Source organism: Theropithecus gelada, chromosome 19 (assembly GCF_003255815.1).
Source record: "Theropithecus gelada isolate Dixy chromosome 19, Tgel_1.0, whole genome shotgun sequence".
Classification (NCBI taxonomy): domain Eukaryota; kingdom Metazoa; phylum Chordata; class Mammalia; order Primates; family Cercopithecidae; genus Theropithecus; species Theropithecus gelada.
The window spans coordinates 47,065,108-47,080,473 of record NC_037687.1 but is presented as its reverse complement, the minus strand read 5'-3'; the positions used below and the strand labels follow the sequence as shown (position 1 = coordinate 47,080,473).

Below are 15,366 nucleotides of genomic sequence, written 5' to 3'. Positions count from 1 at the left end.
GCTGTGATCGCTGCTGAGGTTGGTGAAAGAGGGTTCTGTGTCATCAAACATCGTTAATAAAGACTTACTAGGCTGGGCACGGTGGCTCACGCCTGTAATCCCAACACTTTGGGAGGCCGAGGCAGGCGGATCACGATGTCAGGAGATCGAGACCATCCTGGCTAACATGATGAAACCCCATCTCTACTAAAAATACAAAAATTAGCAGGGCGTGGTGGCGGGCGCCTGTAGTCCCAGCTACTCGGGAGGCTGAGGCAGGAGAATGGCATGAACCCGGGAGGCGGAGCTTGCAGTGAGCCAAGATCGCACCACTGCACTCCGGCCTGGGCGACAGAGCGAGACTCTTGTCTCAAAAAAAAAAAAAAAAAAAAAAAGAGTTACTATTTTGTTGGGCCGGGTGCTGTGGCTGTGCACCTGTAATCACAGCACTTTGCGCAGCTGAGGCAGGGGGATTGCTTGAGGCCAGGAGTTTGAGACCAGCCCAGGCAACACAGCAAGCCCGTCTTTATGAAAAGAATTTAAAAATATTATCCAAGCATGATGGTGTGCACCTCTAGTCCCAGCTACTCTTGGAGGCTGGGGTGGAAGGACTGCTTGAGTCCAGGAGTTCAAGGCTGCAGTGAGCTATGATCATGCCACTGGACTCCAGTCTGGGTGACAGATGGACTCTAACATAGGGAGTTACCATTTTTTGTAATCTTGTTTCTGTCTGCCCAGCATCCACAACTTGGAGTAACTGTCCCTTTCTGTGGGACACTGGTGGGCTACCAACCAAAGGACCTCACTTCTCTGGCCACACGGGAGGAGGGCTCAGGACATCAGGTCAGCCAAGAGGCCATTGTCTCAGGATTTGCTACCTGAGTGAAGCACAGGGTAGGCTGATGGTGTTCAACTACTGAGACCCCCCGCCCCAAGGCTATTCTGGCTTCTGTCCTTCTCAAAACATGGTGGAGGCCACTGAGTGTACATTTCCAAAATATTTCCTTCTTTCCCTTAACATGGGGGAGTATAGTTTCTGTTGCTTGCAACCCAGCCCTGGTATGCTACATATACTACACACAGACCCTTCACTTTCAAAGAATTATTGTTTAATGAAATACCCAGGACCCTCCTGACCAGGTGAAATAGATGCTCCAGGCTCCTGATGACCCGAGGCGGCAATGCTCTCACCTCAGTGCACTCTTCCTGTCTCATCTATACCCTCTGTAGAGTGCTGATACACAGGTGGACTGGGGAACAAGGGGATGGGGGCCCAGAGCACCCAGCACAGACGCGGGGAGCCGGCCTGGGTCCTCAGCAGCAGGTGGCATGCCCAGTTCCAGGAAGCAGCCTCATGCACTCTGTAGGTTTGAAGTCTCCGTAGCCCAGCCTGGGTCCTCACTACCTCTGTCCTGTTGTTTGCAGACATTGGGTCTGCAAAGCAGCCAAGCAGGGCCCTGCAGGTGAATATCAACTTCAAAAGCCACCCTTCTCCTTTCCCCCCAACACCTTCCCACCCAGCCCACCCCTAGCCAAAAATGAGGAAAAGAGCCGAGCCTGAGGCCAGGCACGGTGGCTCATGCCTGTAATCCTAGCACTTTGGGAGGCCGAGGTGGGTGGATCACTTGAGGTCAGGAGTTCGAGACCAGCCTGGCCGACGTGGCAAAACCCTGTCTGTAGTAAAAATAAAAAAATTAGATGAGCACGGTGAGACACACCCTGTAATCCCAGCTATTCCAGAGGCTGAGGTGGAAGAATTGTTTGAACCTAGGAGGCGGAGGTTGCAGTGAGCCGAGATCTCTCCACTGCACTACAGCCTGGGTGACAGAGTGGGACTCTGTCTCAATTAAAAAAAAAAAAAAAAAAAAAAAAAAAATGCCGAGCCTGGGAGGCTGGGAGGGCAGCAGATTTCCTGCCCAGCTTTGGGGCCATGGACTCACACCTTGAGAAAACCAAGAGAGAGACCCAGCGAGCTGCACCCATCCCCTCTCCCACTCCTGGCTGCAGCCACTCCTTAGCTGTGGCCCCCCGCTCAGCTGTGACCCAGCAGAGAGGTGCCACAAACCTGGGCACACGGAGCCCTCCCCATGCCGTCCAGCCACGTTGTGAGTGGATGATGTTTCCAGTCTTACTCGAGAATTCAGATGTCAGCCCAGCCCCATCCCAAGAGGTTCAGGCTTCTGCTGTGGGATCTGTATCCGGCTCAGGCCCTCCCTGCTGGAAGAGCCGCCTGGGCCCAGGGAGGGCTCTCCTGAGCCACACACACTGGGACTGTGCCTTTCACTCCCGCCGACGATACAGGTAGGGGAGGGAGTGAGGAGCAGTGACAGCTGCACTCCAGAGGCCAAACGCTAGGCCACCCTTGGCCTTAAATCTCTTTCCTCCCAGCGCAGTTACTGACACCACCAGCAAGTGCTGATGAGGGTGCGGAGCAACTGGAACTCGCGCAGAGCTTGGTGGTGGGAAAGTCAAATGACACAGACTCTCAGGAAGCAGGCCTGGGTGTTCTTTCTTTTTTAATTGTCTGTATAACAAAATTCACTGTTGTCACTGTTTTCCAGCATACAGTTCAGGGGCACTAAGGGCATTCAGGACAGCTCTCGTGACAGATTCACACCCACATGCACACCTGGTGCCCCAGCCTGCTCTGTCCACTGTCTCCATTTCCCCAGGGCTGCTTTTACTTTTCATTTTATTATTTTTGAGACAGGGTCTCACCCGGTTGCCCAGGCTGGAGTGCAGTGGCATGATCATGGCTCACTGCAGCCTCAACCTCCCGGGCTCAAGGGATCCTCCCACCTCGGCCTTCTGAGTAGCTGAAACCATAGGCGCCATCATCATGCCCAGGGCTGCTTTTAAAAAACTGGCAAAGCCAGCAAGGCTAACTCGAGTGCCTGGGTCATGTTCTACAGCTGCTTGACCAGGAATCTTCCAGTGCCGTATGAAACCTCACAGGACCAAGAAAGAGAAGGGTTCCCTGCTCAGACCGGACACTTGCAGGGTGAAGGGAGGAGCCCCTCCCAGCAGACCCAGTTCTCCTCCATGCAGTCCGGCCTCATTTCCTGCCCGACCTCAGGCCAAACCCCCTCCTGCTGCTCTGAGTGCCTGCTGTGCTCCCGAGGGCCCTCTCCGCCCTTCTGTAGCTTCTGAAACCCTGTCCACTCTGCAAGGGCCAGGGCGTGCCAGTTCCTCCCAGAAGCTCGCCAATGTTTCTGTCCTTTCCTGGAACCTCACAAGCACCCTGGGTGCCTCTCTGCCTTGCCTGCCCCTCCCTCCTTGGCATCCTGGACTCATGGCTTCTCTGCCCATTTCCTATGGCACCCAGCAGGAGGCTGGGCAGAAGAGAGGGTCTGTGGGACGCCTGCCCTTGCCCTGGTCACAGTGCCATCCAGGAGTCCCCACACTTGCAAAGTACGTTTGCACTGTGTGAAAAACTTAAAGCAGAAACGTAAGAACAAAAGTGGACACTTCTCAAAAGAATAAAACGTTTGCATAAAAGGCAGAAAGACAGGGATGTCAACAGTGGTTCTCTGGGTCATGATGGCGGCAGCTGCGTTCCTGCTGACGAGCACCCCTTCCCCCGCACAGCCACGCTGGGCTGCCGCCGCCTGTCAGCCTGTCTACAGGAGGCTGCAGAGTGGCCGTAAATGCCTTTGAAATAGCATCACAGTTATTTGTTAGGTCATCTCCTAGGGAGATGATACACAGTTTTCAATCCCGGCGAGTCTTTCTACCGCTTGTAAAATAAAATTAAATGACAATGATTCAACTGTTGAACAAGCTTATAGAGTCATAAAAGAACTATGACTTTCTATCTCACCCTTCCGTCTGGCAATCCAAGATCCCATGTAGAACTTCTACACGTGACTGAGGACCAGTACTGGGGCCTCCTTCCCACCTGAAACAGGGCGGGACTTCACCGCGAGGGGCTCTGAAAAGGAGATGCTGTAGGGTGCCACCCCTGAGTCCCACAGTTAGGGTTCTTTGTAGCCCAATGTCCCCAAGTCCCTCCAGCATGCCTGGGACTGAATGGTCCTGAGCGGCTGGGGTGATTTTCCTGAGGAGGTGGCACTCATGTAACACAGGACAGAACCATGGCCTCCTGGTATGTTTCTTGGTGGCAGCAGGGGGCAGGGGCTCTACCTTAGCTCAAAGCCAGGGCTCTCATTACCTGGGTGGGAGGCTGTGTGGCTCCAGAATAAATTACCTTCCCAGACCAGGCGCGGTGGCTCATACCTATCATCCCAACACTTTGGGAGGCCCAGCAGGAGTATTGCTTGAAGCTAGAAGTTTAAGACCAGCTTGGGCAACATAGCAAGACCCCATCTCTAAAAAAAAAAAAAAAAAAAAGAAAAAAATTTTTTTTTGAGACAAAGTCTCACTCTTGTTGCCCAGGCTGGGGTGCAATGGTATGATCTTGTTTCACTGCATCCTCTGCCTTCCAGGTTCAAGCAATTCTCCTGCCTCAGCCTCCCAAGTAGCTGGGATTACAGGCACCCACCACCACACCCAGCTAATTTTTGTATTTTTAGTAGAGACAGGGTTTCACCACTGTTGGCCAGGCTGGTCTCGAACTCTGGCCTCAGGTGATCCGCCTGCCTCGACCTCCCAAAGTGCTGGGATTACAGGAGTGGCCACCATGCCTGTCCTACAAAAATTTTTTCTACAAAATTAGCCAGGCATGTTAGTGTATGACCGTCATCTCACCTATCAGGAGGCTGAGATGGGAGGATCGCTTGAGCCTGGAGGTCAAGGCTCTGGTGATTGCACCACTGCATTCCAGCCTGGGTAACAGAGTGAGACCCTGTCTCAAAACAAACAAACAAAATAACAACTAAACAAAAGAGAATAAAGTACCTGCTTAGGAGGATAGAGAAGGGCTAGGGGAGAAGGCAGAAAAGGTTTGTACAACTTAGAGGAGATGAACAGTAGCACCTCGTTTTTTTTTTTTTACCAAACAAGCAAAGACCGCCAGAGCTAACGCACAGCTATCATCAGGCACTGCCATGGCCTGGCTCCTCGGGTGACACATCCCCATCTGACATGTGGCCCGAGGGCCCAGCTGCCCGCCCGATCCCTCCAGCACTTCCCAGCTGCAGATCTTGGAGCTGGAAGGCAGGCCCGCTCAGCAGGCCGCCTACTCACCAGAGCAGTGGGTGTCACAGAGCTCGTCTCAGTGGCAATGTGGCCAGAGAACATGCCCTGGCTAAACCATACTTCAGCAGCATATTATTAAAATAAAGCACAATGGGCCAGGTGCAGTGGCTCACACATGTCATTCCGGCACTTTGGGAGGCCAAGGCAGGAGGATAGCTTGAGGCCAGGAGTTCAAGACCAGCTTGAGCAACATAGCAAGACCTCATCTCAACAAAAAAGAAGAAAATTAGCTGGGCCTGGCGGTGCACACCTGAGGTCCCAGCTACTCAGGAGGCTGAAGCAGAAGGATCTCAAACGTGTCTGAGGCTGCCATGAGCTATGATTGCACCACTGTACTCTAGCCTGGGCAACAGAGTGAGACCCGAGCTCTAAAAAAATTAAAATAAAAATAAAAATTTAAAAATAAAGCAAAATGTTATCAGTGGATTAAACTATGAGACCATTTATTTCTTCCCTGCCCCGCAGCGCTCAGTGGGCTTACGCACCTCTGGCTGCCACCGTGGGCTGCCCTCCAGGGAAGGCCTGTGTGAGGCAGCCCTTCAGGCCAGAGGAGCCTACACCACGGGCTCCCGCAGATTCTAGCATGTGGGGGCAGGAGTCTTCAGGTCACAGGAGCGGACATCACAGCCATCCAGCAGGTCTGCCTGAGAGACGCCATTGAGGCTGGGGGCCACCAGAGCTCTGGGGGTGTCCCGCACGCCTGTCCTCGCGAGTGTGTCCTGGAGAAGTTCTCGGATTCTTCGGTTTTCCCTGAAGGTAGATTCCCAAATAACTTCAAGTTCACCTTCCATTTCTCTGAGGGAAATACATTTAAAATGGCACAATTTTAAAAACAGTATAGAGCCCATATAAATCCCAAAGTAGGAAGAACTCAAAACAGAAGAATGCTAATGGCAGGGGACAGAGCCCTGGGTGCCTGCGTTCTGAAGGAAGAGCTCAGTGTGGAATGAAGCGGCCGGTGCCCTGGGAACGGGGAGCAGCAGGACAGCACAGGCTGGGGCTCAGTGTGGAACGAAGCGGCCGGTGCCCTGAACAGGGAGCAGCAGGACAGCTCAGGCTACACAGGCATTTCTCTTCCCTCTACGTTCTGCCCTTGACTTTGGCATCAGTGCAATCCCTGTTTTCTCTCAGTAATGAACTTGGGTATGTCAAATAAGGAACTGTAGGAACTGCAGGGCTGGCCGTGGCCAGCCAGATGCTCTAGCACGATGGCCTGGCCGCAGGCACCCACACAGCCCCTCCCGTGTCCCCTCTGCTTGTCCACTGTGACCTGGCCAGCACTCAGCGACCTTCCACAGGTCTTGCGCTCCATACAGCCCAGAGCTAAGAGCGAGTCGGGGGTGAGGAGGGGACCTGAGGAGATAGACTCATTGCCAAGATGGAGAAGACTGGCCTGGCGCATGTGCCGGGATGGGGAGGCCCTGAGGGGCCCAGGCTTGTGAGGCTGGAAAGAGCCACAGGGCAGCGTTTCCAGAACCAGCATGCAGCACCCTGTGGTGTGCTGGGGAGGCAGGACAGATGAAGGTGGCCACGTCCCCACAGGGCCACAGTCCACTGGGAACAGACCAGGATACCAGCCACACCTCACAAGGTGCCGAGCCCCATTGGGGAGCATGGCCAGGCTGGAGAGGCCAGCTCCTTCCCGGACACTGCCAGATGGTTCTGGAAAATGTTGGAAACTGGATTCGCAGGTGGACTTCGCACCACGGTTTAAAGGGCAGGACAGTGAAGTTCAGGGAGGTCAGTGATGTGCCCACTTGGCCAGAGTCACTTTTCTTGTGAACGTTCCTTCCTTCCAAGGCCCCTGATGCCCACTGTGTGGTGAGAACAACTTAATTAAACTATGTCTAAAAAAGCCCCAGCCTGGGCAACATGTGAGGCCTCATCTCTACAAAAAACTTAAAAATTAGCTGGGCCCACGTGGTGGCATGCACCTGTATTCCCAGCTACTCGGGAGGCTAAGGCAGAAGGATCACTTGAGCCCAGAAATTTGAGGCTGCAATGAGCTGAGATGGTGCCACAGTACTGTAGCCCGGGAAACAGAGCAAGACCTTGTATTTTAATTAAAAAAAAAAAAAAATCCCCAGACTGGTTTTCTGAAGATACTTGGTAAATTAAAACAATCATGTTTAAATGTATAGTTGAACTTGAAAGAAAGAATAGGCAGTCTCTAAGGGCAGAAAAAATGAAGCCTAAACTGAAACCAAAGAGGCAGACAAAGTATCAGTTGCTTTGAGGACAAAAGTCCATGCCAAACCCTGGATGTTTGTAGACTGACAGATCATGCAGATCAAGAGTGACAGAAAATCTCAGGGCCTACTCTTGTCCAAGTTTCTCTTCCTACTAGAGGCGCTGTGAAGGTAGGTAAGTGGAGGATGTAAAGGACCCTCAAAGAAAGGAGGGCTGGGTGGGAGACCTGCAGATCTTCAAAGGAAACCTGTTCTGAAAGGCCAGGCATCTCCTGGGGACCAGAGCCACCGGCCCGCTCTCAAATGGGTCTGGAGTGTGAGTCTACACTGTTCGCCGTGAGTGGGGATCCCCGGGCCCTGACTGCAGTGAATGAAGAGTTCTAAAAAGTTGGGCACAGTGGCTCATGCTTGTAATCCCTGCTACTTGGGAAACTAAGGCAGAAGGATGGCTTGAGCCCAGGAGTTTGAGGCTGCAGTAAGCTATGATCACACCACTGCACTCCAGTCTGGGCAACAGAGTCAGACCCTGTCTGTAAGTAGTAGTAGTAGTAGTAGTAATAATAATAATAGCAATAACAGAAATAAAATACCTAATCAAAAATTAACAAAATCTCTCAAGAAAATGAAACAAAACTGGCTCATGCCTGTAATCCCAGCTATACTCAGGAGGCTGAGGTGGGAGAACCGCTTGTATCCAGGAGGTGGAGGTTGCAGTGAGCCGAGATCGTGCCACTGCACTCCAGCCTGGGCGACAGGGGAAATGCTGTCTCAAAAAATAAAATAAAAAGAAGATGAGACAAAATAAAAATATCAGCGAGATGGAAGGCAGCAGAAAAAAAGAGAAAGGCAATTAGAGGTGTGCATTCATTCCGGAAGTCCAATTCAAACAAGCGGAATTTTTAAAAGAATAAAGAAAACGAGGAGCAAATAAAACTCAAGACCAATATGACATTCAGATAAGAGTAAAATGTAGAAACAAAATTAAACAACGGAACAAATGAAACAGGCCCAGAGGGTTTTAGCAGAACCCTCAATCAAACATTCAGACATCCCCGCGGGCCATGGCGCAGGGCGGACACCCACCTGTTCTGCTGCAGCGCCTGGTCCAGCACCTCCTGCTTGTCCTTCAGCACCTGGTGCAGGTGCCGCATCTCCTGCCGGTACTGGGCTGTCTTGCCGGCGAAGTCCTCCTGCTGCTCCAGCAGACGGTGACTGATGTCCCCCAGCTTCAGTGCTGCCTGCTTCTTGTAGCCCTGGTCGGCAGAAGGACTCTGTGAGTGAGGGGCCACTGCCAGGCCAGGGTGGACAGTGCCTCCTGGCTGCGCTCCCTACCCACTCCTTGTGTGTCAGGGCCTTTTAAATCTAGTAACCCCAGATAAGTTTGATCTGGGAGGGCAAGTCTGGATGATAAAAGTCATAAAAAGTGATAAAAGAATTTCAGGTACAATAAAACCAAATTTTAATGTATATAAATCCTGTTTCTTTATATGCTATAAATAATGAAAACATAAAATATCACCTTTGGACACAGTGGTTCATGCTTGTAATCTCAGCACTATTAGAGGCTGAGGCAGGCAGATCACTTGAGGTCAGGAGTTCGAGACCAGCCTGGCCAACATGGTGAAACCCTGTCTTTATTAAAAATACAAAAATTAGCCAGGAGTGGTGGCACATGCCTGTAGTCCCAGTTACTTGTGAGGCAGAGGCGGGAGGATAACTTGAACCCAGGAGGCGGAGGCTGCAGTGAGTGTGATGGCGCCACTGCACTGTCTAGCCTGGGCCACACAGGGAGACCCTGTCTCAAAAAAAAAAAAAAAAAAAATCACCATCACAGAACAAACTAGGATGTTCTTGCAAATTCATCTACAACTGTATTTTTTCCAGGACAGCTTTTATCCCTGCATCAACTGGTAGCCTAAGAACTAATGCTGCCACTGGTCAGCACTCTTTCTTTCACCTTGACAAGAAAGCCTCATCGAAGAATCCAACAAGGGCTTTCAGTCTCTGTCGCCAGACAGACAGCTGAGATGAAAGCCTGTCATTTACTTTCCTTCTTTCATTTTTACTGTATAGTATTGAAGGTTCTGAATTGTCCTGTGAGCATTTCTAAAATTCTTGTCACAGAGAGTCTGACAGGTAGTTCCATAGACTCGTTTTTTATAAGAAACTCTGACACTCAGTTTATACATCCTCTCTGACCCAAGAATTAGTGCCCAGTTTTTACATTTCCAAGTGAAATAACTTTGTTTTCTGCTTTTGCTTATTAATTTCTGGTTTTCATATTTGATCAACAAATGCTGGCTGGGTGAGATGGTTCACGCCTGTAATCCCAGCACTTTGGGAAGTTGAGGCGGGCGGATCACCTGAGGTCAGGAGTTTGAAACCAGCCTGGCCAACATGGTGAAACCCCGTCTCTACTAAAAATACAAAAATTAGCAGGGCGTGGTGGCGCATCTGTAATTCTAGCCACTCGGGAGGCTGAGGCAGGAGAATTGCTTGAACCTGGGAGGCAGAGGTTGCGGTGAGCCAAGATCGCACCACTGCACTCCAGCCTGGGCGACAAAGTGAGACTCCGTCTCAAAACAAACAAACAAAAAACAAATGCCTACATTATTTCTACTTTAGGGATTTACTGAGGCTTTCTTTGTAGTCAAGCAGTGATCAATTTTTGTGTCTTTTATATATATGTAAATATACCCTGTTGATTATGTTGTTAAATCTTCTATTTTCTCATTTTGTTTAACATCTTGATCGGTCTTGGATTAAGAGAGGTGGATTATAGCTCCTATTACCAAGTTCCCATTTTTCTTTGTATTTCCTGTAGTCTACATTCATAAGTTTGCTGCTGTGTTATTTAGTGCATAGATATTCACAATTACTATAGATGATGATGATGATGATGATGTAGACAGGGTCTCACTATGTTGCCCAGGCTGGAGTGCAGTGGCTATTAACAGACCTGATCATGGTGCACTACAGCCTCAAACTCCTAGACTCAATTCAAATGATCCTCCCGCTCAGCCTCCTGTGCAGGGACCCACACACCCAGCTCAGACTACGTATTACTAACTGTAGTCTTTTAGTACTATAAAAATCTCGCTTTTTTTTTTTTTTTTTTTTTTTTTTTTTTGGTGTCATTTAGTGCTTTTGGTCTGAATTCTATCTTGGCATATGTCAAGATTTCGACCATTGCTTTCTTTGTGTTTGCAGAAATCTGGGTTATCTCTACCCATCCTTTCAATTTAAATCCTTCACGAACACTTTGTTTTAGGCTGTCTCTTGGGTCTAGTGTGGAATAGCATTTTGCTTTATGAGCCAATCCAAAAAAATGTTGTTTTCCCTAATGGGTGAATTAAGCTAATTTACATTTACCTATAGGACAGATTTGTTTGGTCTCAATTTTGTTATTTTATGTTTGGTTGTTTTATCTACATATTTTTAAAAGATTTTAAACTAATAGTCTTTTTCTTTGCTTTTTTGCTGTTATAATTCTACCATTAAAAAAATTTTTTTTTAGAAACAGGGTCTTGCTCTATGCTCTGTCCCTCAGGCTGGAGTACAGTAGTACGATCATAGCTCACTACAGCCTTAAACTCCTGAGCTCAAGATCCTCCCGCAGAGTTGGGGGTCAGGCGCTGGCCATCAAGCCCAGCTAATTTTAAACATTTTTTTAGAGATGGGGGTCTCTATGTTGCGTAGGCTGATCTTGAACTCCTGGTCTCAAGCAATCCTCCTACTTCAGCCTCCTCAGGAGCTGGGATTACAGGCATGCGCCACTCTGTCCAACTCTAATTCCACTATTTAGGAATAAAGCTTGATTCTTGTGGTTGGCTTTATTCTTTTTTTTTTTTTTTTTTTTTTTTGGAGACAGAGTCTCGCTCTGTCCCCCAGGCTGGAGTACAGTGGCCCAATCTCAGCTCACTGCAAGCTCCGCCTCCCGGGTTCACGCCATTCTCCTGCCTCAGCCTCCCGAGTAGCTGGGACTACAGGTGCCCACCACCTCGCCCGGCTAGTTTTTTGTACTTTTAGTAGAGACGGGGTTTCACCGTGTTAGCCAGGATGGTCTTGATCTCCTGATCTCGTGATCTGCCCGCCTCGGCCTCCCAAAGTGCATTGGCTTTATTCTTACACCTTTATATGATATGTTCTTAGTCCCCTCTTTTTAGATCATATCCATTGGTTCCCTAACAAAAGTAACAATACATTAGCTCATAACAACATTTTCTTCACTTTTCCCCTCCTGTTCACCTGCTAGCTCTTACCACCTGGTTTTTCAGCTTTAATGATGTCCCTTGACTCTTATTACCTATGAAGAAATCAGCAAGTGTAATCTACTTTCTACCTTCCTTCGCCCTTAGCCCATCATTGTTTCCTTGGTTGTATTATTACTACATTGTCAGAAAACATTTACATACAATTCTATCAGCCTTATCCCTGCTGTAAGTCTTATTTCACAGTTAAATATATTCTTCGCTCACTACAAGGTAATTTTGCTGAAGTTTCCCCAATTACTTCTTGGCTGGCAGGACTCATTGTTGAGACATGGTCTTGCTCTGTTGCCCAGGCTAGAGTGCAGAGGCACGAACATAGCTCACTGCAGCCTCAAACTCCTGGGCTCAATCAATCCTCCCAGCTCAGCCTCCCGAGTAGCTGGGACTACAGGCATGTACCACCAAGCCTGGCTAATTGCCGTGTTTTTGGTAGAGACTGGGGTCTCCCTATGTTGCCCAGGCTGGTCTCAAACTCCTGGGCTCAAGGGATCTGCCTGCCTTGGCCTCCCAAAGGGCTTGGATTACAGGCATGAGCCACTGCGCCTGGCCATTTCATCTTAAAGTCGTATGTCTTGGTGTCAATTTTCTGGTTCCATTCTGTCAGTTTTCCCTAGGTACATAATGTGCCCTTTCAGGACATAGATTCAAGTCTTCTTTTATTTCAGAAAGGTTTTTATGAGTTACAGTTTAGAGCAGAATAAGCCACTGTTTTGGTTTCTTCTTTGGAGGCTCTAGAAGTAGATCTCTTAGATCTCCATCACTTTCCACCGAATCCTTTGCACATCTCCATTTCCGCTTTCCTGTCTGTCTTTCTCGTTTCTAGCTGCATATCCCTTATTGCTCTGTTACGGCGTCTGTCTCCACAGAATTCAGTCTACATTTCTTAAACGGCTTCTCTTTCCCTTCTATTTCTTCCCTGGGTCATGTCAGTTCCATCCCACGCCCTCCTGGGCCTGGCTGCCTCTTCCTGAGGTCCTGTGTCTCTGCTCTGTGACATTTCTTCCTGGCTCTGACTGCCTCCTGAAGTCCTGTCTCTCCAGCTGTGTCCAGCTCTCTAGCCAGCTACCTAGCAGTTCACTTTGGAGTATCATTTTGATCTTTGCGGCAACACTCTTCCTGATAAGTTTTCGGCAGTTTTCGTCAATAGGAAGTTATGCTTCTATTTTTCTTCCTTTTCCTTAAACTGTTTTTATATGGAGGACTCTGAATTCCTCTGGGATGAGAGGAGGTTCCTGGGAGGGTGGGAGTGACAGTTGGGCCAGGGTGTCCTTCTAGGCTTCCCATGTTCCCCCCACCCTCCACCTTGCAGCCCTATCTCCCACTCACTGAATTCAGCCTGGTTTGGAGGGGCTTCTGCCTGCATCCCTCCATTCCCAGATCTCGTCATAGCCCCGGACTTCCAAGGTGATGTCTGCCTTTGAAGAGTGATATTTTGCAGGGATTTCCTGAGATGTCACCTCTGGATTTCTCAAGCCTTTTCTCTTCACTCCCCTCAAGTTCCTGGCCTGTCTACCTTGGGGCCTGCTCACAGGTGTCTCCTCCGGGTGAGCCGGTTTTACTATTCCTGTTCAGATAAATGGTAACGCTACGGATTCCCCAAGCAAGGCCAACTACTCCGAGGATCACTCCTTCTCTTTTGCAAGTAAAAAGCAGGAAAATTAGAAAAAAAGAAAGAAAAAGAAAAAACCCCACGACGGGGTTTTAAAGTACTCAATACTTCTATGCTGAGTCCCTTCATCAACAGCATGGCATATCCCCTTCCCTTTCAGCCTTTATTTTTTCCCCTTAAAGAGACAGGGTCCCTGCTAGGTGAGGTGGCTCATGTCTGTAATCCCAGCACTTTGGGAGGCGGAGTCAGGCAGATCACTTGAGCTCAGAAGTTCAAGACCACCCTGGGCAACATAGCAAGACCTCATCTCTAAACAAACAAACAAACAAAAATACAAAAAAAAAAAAAAAAATAGCGAGACACCATGGTGCTTGCCTGTAGCCCCAGCAACTTGGGAGGCTGAGGCAGGAGAATCCATTGAGCCCAGGAGTTCAAGGCTGCAGTGAGCCATCGTCATGTCACTCACTGCACTCCAGTCTGGATGACAGAGTGAGATCCTGTCTCTCCTTTTATTGGTGTTTTTGTTTGTTTGTTTGTTTGTTTTTGAGACAGGGTCTCACTCTGTCAGCCAGGCTGGAGTATAGTGGTGTGACCTCGGCTCACTGCAGCCTTGAACTTCTGGGCTCAATGGATCACCCCTCCCCCACCGCCGTCAGCCTCCCGAGAAGCTGAGACTACAGGCAAGCACCACCATGTCTAGCTAACTTTTAAAATTTTTTATAGAGATTGGGGTCTTGCTATGTTACCCAGACTAGTCTCAAACTCCTGACCTCAAGTGATCCTCCTGGCTAGGCCTCCTGAGTCACTGAGATTACAGCATTAGCCACCGGGCCTTGTTTCATATCCTTTATTCTTAAACAGCTGTGCAGTATTTTATTGTGTGAATGAACCAAAGTTTATTGAATGAGGTGAGAGGTGCCATTCTGTCAGCAAAACTTTGCAATACTTTTACTCTGTGGACTGTTACTGACGCACATGCAAAAGGTGTCATTTTCTTAAACACAAAAATCCACAGCAGTGAACCTGCATTCCCATCTGAAAATGAAATCTCCGAGGCCAAATAACCACGTACCTTGACTTTTTCCTCCAGCTTTCCCAGGCGAATGTGGCTTTTGATGACTTTGTTGAGCACGCCATCCTTCTCACTTTCTAAACATTTTGCCTAAGGAGAAGGGTGATAAATGGGCTCTCAGTTTTACAGGAACATTGAAATAACAAATAATTATCTTGCAAAGAGTGTTACTGCTACTGCTCACAAGTAATCTTCATTCTGCCACCTGTCCTGCCTCAACCCTTTCCCCGCCCACTTTGGGAGGGCCGGGGCCTCAGGCCAACAGATGAGGATGGGCAGGAACAGGGCATGTGGGGTGCCCGGCTGGGCATAAAGAGAAGAATTCCAGCCCCACAGGCCAGGGGAGTGGGAGGGGCTGCAAAGGTTTGCAGAAGCATCTCTACTCTTATGGAATCTATCTTTCCTTCAGTCGCATCCAAAGAATAAGTGCCAAGATGCCAATCAACTCAAAACTTGACTCATTAGAACAATTCCAAAATTAAGGATAATGTAATATGAATGCACAAGGCCGTTTCTCCAAGCCATACAGGAAAAGCAATACATCCAGGAGGGATGACATCATTTGAAGTCAAATGATTTAAACTAATATCCAGGTTGGACATGACCTGCTAGATTCTATAAATTAACTATTTCAGATGCTAAAGTAAAATAAGTAATGCTGAGCATTCTTTCCAAGGTAGGCTAGTGGTGACAAGTTTGCTTTTCCAGAAGGAAAGCTAGGTCACAGAGTAATTGCTCCAGGTCACATGGAAAATCCACCCTAGAAGCAGGATTTTAAAAGATCTCGGGCCAGGCTTGGTGGCGGGCGCCTGTAGTCTCAGCTGCGTGAGAGGCTGAAGCACGAGAATGGCTTGAACCCAGGAGGCGGAGGTTGCAGTGAGCTGAGATCGCGTCACCGCACTCCAGCCTGGGCAACATAGCAAGACTCTGTCTCAAAAAAAAAAAAAAAAAAAAAATCTCAGTATCTAAGACTATCGTGTCTCCCACAAAAATGTGATGAATGCAAGATGGTGCAGTCATACTTGGGGAAACTGAAAGTGATCTTTTTTTTTTGCTTTTGTTTTTGTTTTTGTTTTTTGAGACAAAGTC

General features: G+C 48.8%; 1 protein-coding gene across 1 annotated transcript in view; it reads right to left on the bottom strand.

Moving 5' to 3' along the window:
- Nucleotides 1-5,551: 5,551 nt before the first annotated feature.
- CEP89 (centrosomal protein 89) overlaps nt 5,552-15,366 on the bottom strand; it is a 95,330-nt gene continuing 85,515 nt past the window's right edge. The window contains exons 17-19 of the mRNA XM_025369167.1: nt 14,278-14,367; nt 8,409-8,578; nt 5,552-5,931 (exon numbers count right to left, since the gene is read on the bottom strand). Of these exons, the coding sequence (XP_025224952.1) occupies nt 5,715-5,931; nt 8,409-8,578; nt 14,278-14,367 (477 nt within the window). The 3' untranslated portion in view covers nt 5,552-5,714. The remainder of the gene's footprint in view (nt 5,932-8,408; nt 8,579-14,277; nt 14,368-15,366) is intronic.